Source organism: Apodemus sylvaticus, chromosome 2 (genome assembly GCF_947179515.1).
Source record: "Apodemus sylvaticus chromosome 2, mApoSyl1.1, whole genome shotgun sequence".
NCBI classification, from domain to species: Eukaryota; Metazoa; Chordata; class Mammalia; order Rodentia; family Muridae; genus Apodemus; species Apodemus sylvaticus.
This window is the reverse complement of record NC_067473.1, coordinates 113467058-113480713: the sequence shown is the minus strand read 5'-3', so window position 1 is coordinate 113480713 and position 13656 is coordinate 113467058. Positions and strand designations below refer to the sequence as shown.

The window sequence follows — 13656 nt, the reverse complement described above, 5'->3', positions numbered from 1 at the left end:
CAGGTATGGTGGTGTACACATTTAATCCCCACACTGGGAGGCAGAAGCAAGGGGATTTTGAGATCAGCCTGGCTTACACAGAGAGTTCCAGGCTAACTGAGGCTGCATCATGAAACCCTGTCTCAGAGAGAGAGAGAGAGAGAGAGAGAGAGACAGACAGACAGACAGACAGACAGACAGACAGAGTGCCCGGGGACCCAGCAGTTTATCTGGTGGAATGCTTGCTTAGTACACTTGCAGCCCCGGGTCCCATCCCCATCACCCAATGTCCTGGCACCTCCACCTATAATCCTAGCATTTAGGAAGCGAAGGCAGGAGAATCATATCCTTGGTCATGAAGTAAGTTTGAGGCCAGCTTGGACTTCATAAGACTCTGTTTCAGAAACACATAATAACAACAACAACAACAACAATAATAATAATGATGAATTAATATGCAGAAGTTTCTAAGTTTTTGTTTCCATGAATGTTAACAACTAGTGCACACCATTCATTTGTCTTTAGTGAAGGGCTGTGAAGATGATTTAAAAGCAGCTTTGTGTGTGGCTTCACAATGCACAGATTAGCCTTGTCCACGCTGTGAGCACACAAAGGTTCAGTTCACACCTTGCTCAGCTGCGGGCGTGTGCCCCGAGGACCTGCCAGAGGCCAGTCCTGGACTGAGCCCAGGTCAGAAGGGTCCCTCTGGAAGGAGAAACCAGCGGGCGTGTACAGTCTACAGCGTCTACACAAGCCACTGCTCCAGCCAAGGGGCCCAGCCAGGAATCCTCAGAGGCAGGGGGCTAAGACTTGCCCTGTAAGAGGGTCTGCTGTGACTGACCGGCACTGTGGCCTTAGCACTGAGGGGTAATCAACAGCTGGCAGGGGTGTGAAGGGTGGGGAACACTGGATGGTGAATAACAATAAAGTTTTCAAGGAACAGCAAGCCAGCTAAGGGTATGTATATTATGTAGCCTGGTCTACATAACAAGTTCCAGGCCAGCCAGAACTATATAGTGAGACACTGTCTCAAAAACCAAAACAACCAACAAACAAAAACAAATACCTAAGTTTAAATTTTTAAAAAGATCACCTAAGGAAATAACGGCACTCAAGGAAAGAGCCTCTGCCTCCTATGACAGACAGAGAACCTGACTACTGGTTACGCAGCAAACCCGTGCGCCATGGTCCGCAAGGCGCTTTCGTGTTGGGCAGGTGACACAGGATCTAGGAATCTGCTCAAGAGACCTAAAAAGAGAAGGCTGCTAGGGGGACAGTTAGGAGTCTTCACACCCTGCCTCTGCCCACTGCCAGCCCATGTTTGGTTCTAGCACGCGGGGGTCCGGAACATGACTAATTACTGTGCCATCTGTTCCATCCCCAGTGCAAAGAGGTCAGCCAGGGTCTCCATCATCATATGCTGCTGATGCTGGAGTTGTTGAAATCAGCCCCACCCACAGCTGTCTGGCCATCCACTCACCACCTAAGGCTCCCTCTCCAGCGAGCCAGCGGATAGAGAAACCGGGATACCACAGTGCAGGTGAGGGCCTCTGTCACTTTTCTTGCCAGCACCAGCACAACCTGCTTCTGTTCCCTGTTCCAGGGACCCTGCCCACCAGGGTATCAGGCAGCTGGAAACTACCACGTTTACTCCACAGCTTGCTTGTCTGAGCTCTTCCCATGTGACAGAGGACAGATAGGGACACCACCATATTCTGCCCACACAGCAGAGTCAACACGTACATGTTCTTACTCTCTCGGCATGAAGCTACTGGTAAGGTTTTTTCTGTGTTGTCCCTCCTGCCCAAATGTACCTGGAGGAGAACAAGGCTGACACAGCCGGACTCACATTTCAATTGCCTCTGGGAGACAACAGAGGACGATAAAGTGACACACAGACATCCCAGGTCCCAGAAATGTGACTAAGTGCCTGAGCAGAGGGGACAATGAGACCCAGAAAGGCTGTCTCTGGAGACAGCTGGAAGGCAGTCTTCAGGGAGACCACTTTCTCCTCTCTGAATCATGCTCTACTTTAAGATTCAACCAGTTTCAACCAGTTCCTGTTCGGTTGCCTTCAGATTCCACTTCTGCCCACTTTTCCTACGGGCCCTGGTGGCTGCTTCCCCTGCTGTACTGCGGGATGGAGGGTGCTTAGCTCTCAGTACTCCCCAGGTCTCTGCCCTCGCTGCTCCGTGCTACCTCTGAAAGACTCGCCGCTGCTGTTCTGTTTCCAGCTGTCCTGGTGACTCCGGCTGCCTGGCCAGTGCCTACTGTTTCCCTCAGGCTATGGAACGTGGATGATACGCCATACTGTGTGCAACCATAGCAAGAGGGAAGAGAGCTAACAGGCTCCAAACAGAGTAGGTGAGCTTCTCTCTGTCCAGGCGTGGCGCTTGTATGTGGTCTATCCAGGGCGTGGTGCTTGTATGTGGTCTATCCAGGGCGTGGTGCTTGTATGTGGTCTATCCAGGGGGCCTGGGGGCCGGGAGCAGATGATTCCCTCAACCACCACACTCCAGTTTGAACTTCCCTGCTGAGCTCCACACCCGATGGGCCCAAGCGGAACAGATGTGAATAGACGTCCACCCACCCGACATTTTCACTAGTACCTCAAACCCAAGTCCAGAACTCACACTCGCCTTAACATGGGCCCTTCTCCTGTGACTGGGATGCGGGGGTGGAAGGTACCCCAAAGTGGGAGACAGAAGAGTTAACTGACAATGACAATAGAAGTGGGTACAGCACAGGAGGAGCCCTCAGCCACTCTCTCCCCTTCTCTTGCCCTCTCCTTCCCTCCCCATCTCTCCACTTCTCTACTCTCCCTCTCTCTGCCTTTCTCTGCCTTTACTACCCTCTTAACTCCCCTCCCCATGCCCTGAATAAACTCTATTCTATACCATACTGTTCTGTGTGGTCCTTCAGGGGGACGGGATGCCTTGGCGTGGGCCCACTGAGGCACCCCCTTCCCCACATGCTCACAGAACCTATTCATACCCCTTTTCTTTTTATGATCACAACACAGGTCAGTCATTTGGGAGAAAGGGCAGCAATGTAATGCAATGCCAGGGGCAGATGTGTGGCCTGTGGGTTTCTTAGCACCAGAGAAGCCAAAGTTGGAGAGATGAGGTGAAGATCAAGGTTGGAGATCAGCTACCAAGATAGCCCCACAGGCTGGGGAATACAGCTCAACAACAGAGCAACTGCCTACCATTCCTAAGGACCTGGGTTCAAATCCTAGGAACACCCCCACACAAAGTACCCTTCTCATTAGTTTTGTGGCAACCAAGGCCTACGTCTCAGGCTTCCCTGGCACACAGCAAGTTAAGTCTTAGCATCTAACATGGTATTAGAGTGCTGAGGAATGTCACCTAAAGGTATCTCTCCCACAACCCAACAAGGCAGGTTAGAGACACAGTATCCAAACCCCACGACCTTCTGACCTTCCTAGCGGGCGTCCTGACTGCACATGCAGCCTCTGGCTCTCCCCTCATCTGCTGCTTCTCCTCTAGCCAGGCCCACTCCTGACCCTTGCACGCCTTTCCTCGTGTGGGCAGTAAGAGAGCACCTTGGAGGGCTGCTCAGGAAACCCCTGGCCCAACTCTGAAACTCTAGAACGCTGCAAACGGCTCCGCCCTCCAGCCTCACTCCTGGGAGTATTTCAACAGGTCTAAATCAAGACCAGAAATCCCAAGAATTCACAACAGTAGCTCCCATGACACCGATCTGGACTGAGTTTTGGCACAGGCTTTATTGTCATCATTTCTTACTGCTCTGCTGCCTCAGTTTCCCTGGTTTAGTAAATGTTAATCTGAGCCCACATCTGATGGGAAGACAATGGTCAATGCATCTGAAAGGCGGTTCTGGAAACTGAAGCTGCAGGGTGGAATGAGACGGGTGAGCTGCGGGCTTCTGCGCTCCAGGTGTGGTCCTGCTCCAGGCTTCGGTCCTGCGTGGACCGAGCCCCACCATCTCCCCTGCCCCTCTGCTCAGAGCAGCTTAGTGCACACAGAGGGTGTGGCCACCTCCCCACCCCCACCCAGACTCACGGGCACATGCGGTTTCTTCAGCAGCCCTCCTCCGCCCATGCTAAGCCCGAGTCCCACTCTGAGCCACACAGAAAGCAGTGAAGCAGAAGTTGCTTTAATCAAGGGGTGAAGTCCTCAGTCAGGGAAACCTCACTCAATCTTTAGTGGAGGGGTGTCGGCCCCTCCAATGCCCTGAGGCCCCTCAGGAAAGAGGGAGCAGATGAACAGCAAATATGGAAGAGGCCAGGGGTGGACAGGCAAACCCAGGTTACGGAAGTAGCAGGACCCTGACCAGACCAGAAGAAGCTGAACCACTCACGAGGTTAGCATGTGGTTCAACCTGGGAGTGGCTGAGGTGGCCGTGCCCTGGGCAGCGGTACCAGGGGGCTGTCCCAGAGGGAAGGCAGGGAAGGAAGGAGTGCTTAGGAGATGAGGCGGCTGTGAAGCTGGTGCAGCTGCTCCTGGGTCAGCACCAGGCGGTGTCGCTGTCCTAGGCCTGCCGCACATGAAAAGGTCACTTTGCCCATGTAGACTGTGTCATCTTGCTGCTCTTCCTTGGCCTTGTGTTGGGAAGAGAAAGAGGACCTCAGGTTAAGGGCTCACTTGATTAGAGGCACTGAGGGTCCTTGAGAGCCTGAGGGTCCCGTGTCAACCCCTGGGTTCTGACACCACACACTTTTCAAATGGGAACGAGGGTAGTCTGGCAAGATAATCTGAGTCCCCAGTGTCTAAGAGTCTGGGCAGGTGTTACCTATTTGCTAGAATATCCCAATCTCCAAGTGTTGAAGGCACTTTCGGTTCTGTGCAATTCTTAACCTGGCCATGCCAGGTTAAGCAGGGCATGAGGCAGAGGGGCCTGAGATACCAGGGGAGACGCTAGGCCCCCTTCCCCAAGAGAAAGCAAGAGCCCACAGGTGCACCCAGCATGGTGCCGCCATCTCCCACAGTATGCTCCCCTTACCCTGAGGAAGGCAGACGAAGGGAAGGTGGCAAAGTCGGTGGGAACAGTAGCTCCAGGGCGCTGCGTCACTGTCTCCTTGAGGACCTCATCCTAGGGACAAGGAGGGGGCCATGGCTCACTCAGGGATCCAGCCGGTAGCTCGGGGCCTCCTGCGCTTCTGGGCAGCACTAGCTCCAGATAGTGTAGCTTTCTATCTCTGCACTTCTGCTCTAGCCCAGCCCCATCCGGATCTCTCTTTCCTGTAGAACACCTTCATTCTTTAAGGCCTAACTCAGTGTCTATGGCTTCTTCGAAGACACTGGCAAATATTCTGCCCTCTAATTATTTCAGCTGACAGAAACTGTAGCCAGACATCCCACAGAGCCACTTGGTCAGCACTGGTGGCTCACCAGCCTGAAGGTGACGCTGGTCACACACTTTGTTGATTGGATTTATCAATCAGCTCCTAAGCACGAGCTCCCTCCCTCCCACCTGCACTCCAGTGTGCCCCCGAGCAGGCCCGGCTCCCCAAGTGACCGACCTTGAGCTTCTCGATGCTGTCACTCAGGGACTTGAGCTGAGCCACCTGCTCCAAAAGCTGGGCTGATGGGCTCTTGGCAGCTGGAGAGAGAGAGAGAGAGAGAGAGAGAGAGAGAGAGAGAGAGAGAGAGAGAGAGAGAGAGATGCTGAGGACGCTAAGGTCCATCCAAGCAGCTGAGCTGCATGGCCAGAGTGTCGGGATTGGACCCACATACAACAGGCACTTCAGGGAGAAAGAGCAAACAAACTGGCTCTGGTGGAAAGGCCTGAACCCCAGCCACTGAGAGACTGAGAGAGGAGAATCAGAAGTTCAAGGCCTACCTGAGAACTTACTGAGAGCTACCTTGTCTCAAAAGCAAAGCAAAACAAAACAAAAAAAAACATAAAAAAAAAATTAAAAGTGCCAGGTATGGTGGAGCATGCCTTTAATTTCAGCACTCAGAGGGGCAGAGGCAGGCGGATCTCTGAGTTTGAGGATGGCCTGGACTACAGAGCGAGTTCCAGAACAGCCAGGGCCACACAGAGAAACCATCTCAAACAATAACAAAGCAAAACATTTTTAAAGTAAAATGCTGGACTGCAGAGCACTAGCCTGGCAGGCTTGAGGCCCTCAGCTCAACCCCCAATATCAGAGAAGAAAGAAAGGAGAAAGAGAGGAGAGAGAGAGAGCGCAGGAAGAAACAGGCCCAGGAATCTGGAGACTGCATCCTGAAGCCACTGAGCACTGCTAGGAGCCGCCCTGGGGACAGAACGGCTGTAGCCATTCTCTCAGGAGAGGGCACATACCTGGGCTGGCCCGAGTGATGTCTACCACGTGGGTGCGGGTGCTCAGCTGGTTTAGCTTCTCCAGTAGCTGGCTGGTCTTACGATACAGTGCCCCAGCCACTAGGTTACCACCAGGGCCCTCATGGGGTGGCAGGGAAAGCTTTGCAACATGCAGAGGGGGCAGAGCTGCCAAGGACGCCTTCATCTGTGCTCCCTGTCAGGAGTGGGAGGGGACAGAGGGAGTGGTTAAGGCACCAGTGGCCTTCACCAACGATGATGGGCAGGCCTGCTCCGAGCTCGCCCACGTCCCCGTGAGTGCCTTACTCTGAGGATGCTGTTCTCATGCTGTAGCTGCGAGATGTGCAGCCTCATAGCAGAGATCTGCTGAAGCAGCAGTGGGGAGTCCTTCACCAGCCCCGGGCCTGGCAAGGCGCCTGGAGCCTGCCCGGGAGCGCCCCCTGTGAACAGCACGCAGAATGTCATCAGCCCTCAGTGCACAGGGTTAAAAACTGGGCTCTTCACCTCCCCGTCCCCGCCCCCCACCTCCACTCCTGGTGCTGTCCCCAGTGCCAGCGCCCAGTGGCTTTGGTAAACCCTAGCGGGGTGGGTCTCTACCTCGCTGTTGTTCCTCTGGAAAGCCATGGGGGAGCAGAAGAGAGAGCGATTAGATAATGAGAGGACATTGGACAAAGCGGAGGGAGGGCCTCTGGCCACAACATGCAGAAGACCCTTTTCCTCACCACCAAAACTTCCTAAACCCCTGCCTCTGACCTTGGGGGGTAAAGGAGAGCAAAGGTGGATGAGGGCACACTCTAAGAGAATGACGAAGTGAGTGAATGCAGGAAGCACTCGGTGAGGCTGCTCCTGCCTCCCTGGCCCCGCTTCACCTCCAGGAGAGGCCGCATGCACCTCCACAACGAGGGCTCCGGCTGCAAACCTTGGGAAGAAGGGCAAGTACTGCCCTCCTCAGGCCTCCCCCTTGTTCTGAGGCAAATGCCTCCCTTAGTTGATGGGGTGTTTCATTAATTCAGAAGCAGAATTTGTTTAAGAGCCTTACTAAAACAACACAAAATGGTGAATCAAAGAAGATTTCCCCTCAAAGCATGAGGAGCTGTCTGTACTGTTCAAGTACTGTCGCCAAGGCACTTGGCCGCCCCCTGAATCAGGGTGTATCTACGACAAGGCCTTTGATAAGGGCGAGTCCTTGGGTGAAGTGAGCAGTGAGGAAAGGCCAGAGGCTGGTGGTTTACCTGTGGGCTAGGAGACTGGTCTCCAGAGGGAAAGTCAAGCGTGTAGTGAGGGGTGGTGGGGGGTGGGGGTGGGGGTGAAGTGGTGGGGTGAGGGAGGTGGCTGGGGGGGGGGGCAGAAACCAAGCAGAGCAGTGGGAGCCAAGAGGCGGCAGGGCAGGGAACAGCCCGAAAGGCACAAAACTCACAGAAGGCTCACCGACCTCATTAAGAACCTAGGAAGAGCCGGGCAGTGGTGGCGCACGCCTGTAATCCCAGCACTCTGGGAGGCAGAGGCAGGCGGATTTCTGAGTTCGAGGCCAGCCTGGTCTACAGAGTGAGTTCCAGAACAGCCGGGGCTATACAGAGAAACCCTGTCTCGAAAAACCCAAATCCAAAAAACAAAAAACAAACAAACAAACAAAAAAACCTAGGAAGAGGTGAGAACAGAAGCCACGGAGAGAAGCAGGCACTCGGCAGCTGTGAGACTCTGGCTGCACACGAGGCTGGACACTGCAGCGTGTGGCCTGACCTTCCCTGAATACAGCTGAGATAGGAAGACCAGGTGGCAGGTCCAGAGGGAGCCTCCAGGGCCTAACTCAGTAGTTATTCTGACTTTCCTGACAGACAGTCTTGGTGGCGTGCTGCTTTACAGAGGTCTGTGAACTTATCATCAAGGAAAACAAAACCCTGATGAAACAGGCATTGTGGAACTGGGGCAAGCACGCTCTTGGCTGAACACCTAAGGTACAGGCACCTGAAGTCAAACTGAGGCCAGAAGAGAGGACAATCAAATCGGTCTCTGGGCCGATGTCACCTAGTCACCGTACTCACCACCAGCAATGCCAGAGACCAGGGTAGCAATGCCTGACGGAGGGGGGCCCCGGAGCCCCTCAATTGTGCGCTTGGACTGGCTGTTCAAGCGCTGCTTGAGCTCTGTCTTCTCTGCCTCCAGCTGGTCGATGTCAGCCTGGAGTGCATCCATCGTCTCCTCAAAGTCTCTGTGGAAGAGAACGTGGGTTCAGGCACGTCCCTTCCCCACAGCCCCCGACTCTCAGCGGCAACCCGAGACAGAAGGAAAAGTGGGGTAGTCACACTTCAAGGCAAAGGGGGTCTCTCACAACAGAGAGCTGCGGGGAGGGGAGGACTCGGCCAAGGGCAGGGCGGCGCTCACTTCTCCTTCTTCCGCAGCAGGCTCTGCGTCTCCTCCAGCCGAGTCTGAACTTTCTCGATTCGCTCGTCTGCGTCCTTGGCAGCGCTGTCCAGCTTCTTCTCCAGGAGGCTCAGCCGCACGTTGGCCTCACTCAGCTCCTCTCCCTGGGTAAGGGAGCACGTCAGGTCCTCAGCAGCCTCCTCAAGCCACAGGACCGGATGTGGGAGGTGGGATGTGGGACGTGGGACATGCAGCTCCTCCCGGATGACCTCAGATCCCACACCTTGATCGTCACATCCAGCACGACACTGACAAGTCCCACCACACTCCCCAGCCTTTACCTTAATTGTTTTAATTAATTTATGTTACATGTCGTTTTGTCTACATGTATGTCTACATGTATGTCTACATGTATGTATGTGTACCGTATGTGTAGCTGGTGCCCTCAAAGGCCAGAAGAGGGCATTGGGTCCCCTAGGACTAAAATTACAGATGGTCATGAGCCGCCATGTGGGTGCTGGGACTCAAACCAGGGTCCCCTGAAGAGCAGCCGGTGCTCTTAACCACTGATCCATCTCTCCAGTCCTCCACACCTTAATCTTGAGTGACTTCTTTAACTCCTTGATAACTGTCTCTCGATCCTCAAGCTTCAAACCCAGACCTTCAGCATCTGTGATCTCCGCACGCAGGGCTGCAGCCCGAAGTTCAACCGGAGGAGGCTAAAAGACAGAGTGGGTGAGAGGGTAGAGGCGGAGGAAGGAGACTCCTCCAGTCACGGGAAAATCACCCCGACTTCGAGGCAGGAAGCCCCTTCCTTCTAGCCTCCCCACTCTCCACAAGCAGGGCAGCTCTGCAAGTTGAACCCCTACAGGCCACCGGGTCCCCAGAAACATGCACCTACCTTGCTCGGGGGCCGCTCTGCATCATACTCGCCTTCTTGCATGGCGGTGGCCAACTTGTTCATCGTGCTGATGAGGATGGTGCACGACTGGCGCAGACACTCATAGGGGCTGCTGGAGGGGCTCCCGTAGATCTGCAACAGCCAAGAGCAGGTATGAAAAGCTGCAGTGGCCGCCGCCTCCTCAGACCCCACAGCCCAAGGTTCCAGGCCGACCTGCTCGCTGGCTTTGAAAGCCAGCTCCTCCAGCGCAGCCACGGGCAGCCCCTCATTCTCTGCCAAGGGGGCGATCAGCTGGGCAGCTGCGGCTGCCACCTCCTGCAGAACAGCTACCACCCATGTCAAGTGCTTCCTGCAGTCCAGGAGTGTGTCAGACACCTGTGTGACAGGCCAGAGTCAAGAGCCCATCCTGGTCGGCATCATAGTTCCTGCCAGCTTCCTAATTCAATGCCCTGACCGGATCCGGGTCCTAAAGCTAGGCCCCTCCTGCTTCTGCTCAGCTCCCTTCCCCCACGACCACGCCCCAAACCTGGGAGCCAAAGGCCAGCGCTGCTGGGATCCCAGGGGCGTCCGTCCCCGGCATCCGCCTTCGGATCTTCTTGCAGAACTGACGGGTGTCACTGCATGATGTTTCCAGGTCTCGGAGAAGAAGGGCGACATCTGTTGCCTCCTGCCCACTCTACACAGGAAAGAGAAGCAGACATGCCACAGTTGGCACTGGGGGAAGGAGAGGGGCTGGAAAAGGAAGAACTCCTCAGAGCCAGATGTGCCCTCACCTGCAAGAAGGCACGCAGCCGCCCCACCTCCACGCTCATACAGTCCAGGGCGCTCTGGGTGAACTATACGGAAAGAAATGAGGTCTCAGCCCAAACAGGAGCTCGCCTACGCATCCTCATCCCTAGGTCGCCAAATCTTCTGGGACGTCACGTGCACATAGGCCCTCTGCTTTCCCAGACCTCTCAGTCTGACTCCCTTCCCTCAGCCCTACAGAAGCTGTCACTGATCCACACACGTCACCTTGATGTGGTCCGCCAGCTGCATGGTGGAATCCTCGGGTTGTTCAGCGAGGTGGATGCTGTACAGATGCTGAGGAGGAACAACACAGAGGTAGCCTTTAGTCTGTGAAGGGCAAAGGCTGGCTGGGGGACTGCCCTTCTCCCAAACTAGAGTTTGAGTCCTGGACTCTGTGGTCTTCAGTGGTACAAAACTTTCCAAAACCTCACAAGGCAAGTTCGCATCAGACATACAACAGTTGGAACTGGTGGCACAGGTCCATACTCCTATCGCTGGGGAGGCTAAGACAAGAGCATCAGGAGTTCAAGGCCAGCCTGAGCCAGCTACAGTGAGATGCTGGCTTATAAAAGCAGCCAGTGATAGCTCAGCAGTAAAGACACTTGCTCCCAAACAGTAGATCTATAACATCTACGGTCCAAACCTCAGGACCCATATGATGGAAAGAAAGCGTCAACTGACTCATGTTGTCCTGTGATCTCTGATCTCTGCATGTACATTGTGCCACACAATACACACACACACACACACACAAACACACAACTTTTTTTATCCAGGCATGATGGCATAGACCTATTAGCTCAACACTTGGGACGGAGGCAGGAGGATCACGAGTTCAAGGTTATCTTCGGCTACACATCAAGTTTAAGGCCAGCCTGAGTTACATGAGACCGGGTCTCAAAAGAACAAAACAAAAAATATTATACGTTCCCCTCCAACAACAACAAACCAACTCCAACAACAATAAAAACAAAACCAGAGCAAATTGGTCTCAAGAAGCCAACTGCGGCCATAAAACGGTGTATACCCTGGCGAGACCTCCCAACAGGTACGAGACTGCCCTGCTGCCCAGCCGCTCCCCCACCCTGGGTCCTGGCCCCGGACCTGGTAGTACTTGATGGCCTTGGTGAGGGGCTCCACGTTCACAGTCTCATCCAGCTGGTCCTTGTGCAGCAGCTCAATGAGGAAATCTAAGGAGCGCTCGTGGGCACTCATCTCCGGGTACAGGCTGCCAACCTTCTTATACACGTCCACACTGCACTGAGAGAGGGCACTGAGGACCAGAAAAGGGCTCCGTGAGGGCACGATCTCTGGGAAGTTACCTCAGTTCCAGCGAATCCTGGACCCAGGACCCAGGGTGCAACAGAGGGGACGAGGTGTCTCTTACTGCTCATAGCGGTGCAGTGTGGCCTGCAGCAGACTCAGCGAGTACACCAGGCCGGCAGCAAAGCTCAGCTGCTCCCCGGAAGCTCCTCGCAGCCCGGGCCGCTCTGAACAGTTCTCGCTCAGGTCAAACTTCTCCTGGGCCTGCTTCCGGATGAGCTCTGCCTGCAGAAGGAAGACCAGGGCCCTGGAACTGGGAGTAGAGGACAAAGAACACAGAACCAGGAACCCACGACCCAGCTAAACCCATGTGGAGGGGTGAACACACACGGACGAGGGGCAGGCACGGCTCTCAGACAAGCAGGAGGCTCCTGGCAGAGCAGGGTTGTAATCTGCCCAGATTCCTCACCACACCACGTATCCTCTAGTACGCCACTCACGTATCCCAGGACTACCTCTACTCTAGTTTAAATGTTATTCCTTTAGTAACCTCTACCCCTCTGCTAAAGGAACCAGCAACGCCTCACCAAGAGGCTTCTTCTCCTTGGACAGTTTCTCCTATTTGGAGGGGACTGGTTTCAGACTCCTGTAAACACTAGCACATGATGTTTGAGTGCCTCATGTAAAACACTCAGGTTCTGCATGTAACCTGTGTGTACACTCCTGAACATGTTAAACCACCTCGAGGTTACTGACAATACCTAACACCAGGTAAATGGTATCAAGGCTATAGTGGATGGTTTAGAAGACAGTGAGAGAAAAACTGTTCCTGCACAAGGATTTCTCCTCTGCAGCTGGCGGAAGGCAGACACAGGTCTCCCAAGTGTGGCGGCTGGGTTCACTGAGGCCCTGCTGAGTGAGAGTGCCTACACTAGCTAGCATGTAAACTGTGCAGGGCCAGTGCCTGCTGCCTCCCCTCCAGCCTCAGTGCCTGACTGGCCGTACCTTGCAAATGAGCCGGGGCATGAGCAGCAGCACCAAGACGCAGTCATGGTCTCCGCCCGGCCGGAGGAAGCTGTCAGGCATAAAGGCCGTCAGCAGGGACATGTGCCGGTTGGCCTGGGCCACCTCCATCTGTCTCAACTCCATCTCAATCGCCTGCAAGGACGGGGGGAAGGGCTCTCAGTCTGGATGCAAAGCTGCAGAACCGCCGGGCCCCTTGCTCGTAGATAAGTCCAGGCCAGGATTCTCCCACAATTATCACCCAAAGCACCCTACGTCCAGAACCCCACCCCAAGCCAGCCCACAGCTACCCCTGCCTCCTCCTGGGCTAACACCCCTGACCTCAGGGTGCCCACTTTCCTGACCTTGGCATGAGCCTTGGTCTCAGCAAACTTGATTTTGAAATCAAAAGTCTCTGGCGGTGGCTGCTGCTGTCTCTCCACAGATGCTTCCTGCTGGTTTGTCAGCTCCCGATTGACATCCTGAGAGGGGACAGTGAGGCACAGTTGGTCCTGGGAACCCGGGGGTTACCCTGAGCAGGGACCAGCGGCGAGGCAGGCACCTGCAGGTGGGCAGTCAGCTGGCGGTACTTCTTGATCGTCTGCTGATAGTCGGCGACCGTCTCCTGGGCGGCTTCCACTCGCTTCTGGGCCTCCCTGACCCGTGCGCCGGCCATGTCCAGCTGCTCCCGCAGCTCCAGCTCCGTCTCGCGTGCATTCTCCTGCAGTTCGTCGTTCATCTCATTCATGGCTTCCTGGGGGGCACAGAGTTGGGAAGAGCACACGGGCAGGGTCAGGATGGCAGGGCCAGAATGGTCCCCTTACCACAATCCCTGCTCAAAGGCCAGGGTCTGAAGCCAATCTCTCGGAAGGTCCCGTCCACATATGCTCCAGCACGGTGAGAACGGGGATCTGCTCTCTTCTTACCAAGTCCCCCACCGTCTCCCGCAACTCCCGCACTTTCTCCTCCAGATTCAGGTTCCGGTCCGTCAGCATCTCCACCATCTCTTCAGCTCCCAGAGCAGCGTCCACCTGTGTCAAGGGGAAGGGACAGGGAAAAGTGCAGCCGTGAGG

The 13656-nt window shown here is 54.9% G+C and overlaps 1 protein-coding gene across 1 annotated transcript in view; it reads right to left on the bottom strand.

Annotated features, from left to right (window-relative positions):
• Positions 1-4103: 4103 nt before the first annotated feature.
• The window catches only part of Dctn1 (dynactin subunit 1), a 34018-nt gene continuing 24465 nt past the window's right edge, over positions 4104-13656 (bottom strand). Inside the window, exons 10-28 of the mRNA XM_052174089.1 lie at positions 13510-13614; positions 13146-13337; positions 12949-13065; positions 12587-12739; positions 11706-11866; positions 11423-11591; positions 10544-10612; positions 10303-10365; positions 10056-10205; positions 9743-9904; positions 9530-9661; positions 9222-9347; positions 8650-8792; positions 8310-8476; positions 6574-6707; positions 6271-6463; positions 5486-5565; positions 4966-5055; positions 4104-4564 (exon numbers count right to left, since the gene is read on the bottom strand). Of these exons, the coding sequence (XP_052030049.1) occupies positions 4427-4564; positions 4966-5055; positions 5486-5565; positions 6271-6463; positions 6574-6707; positions 8310-8476; positions 8650-8792; positions 9222-9347; positions 9530-9661; positions 9743-9904; positions 10056-10205; positions 10303-10365; positions 10544-10612; positions 11423-11591; positions 11706-11866; positions 12587-12739; positions 12949-13065; positions 13146-13337; positions 13510-13614 (2544 nt within the window). The 3' untranslated portion in view covers positions 4104-4426. The remainder of the gene's footprint in view (positions 4565-4965; positions 5056-5485; positions 5566-6270; positions 6464-6573; positions 6708-8309; positions 8477-8649; positions 8793-9221; positions 9348-9529; positions 9662-9742; positions 9905-10055; positions 10206-10302; positions 10366-10543; positions 10613-11422; positions 11592-11705; positions 11867-12586; positions 12740-12948; positions 13066-13145; positions 13338-13509; positions 13615-13656) is intronic.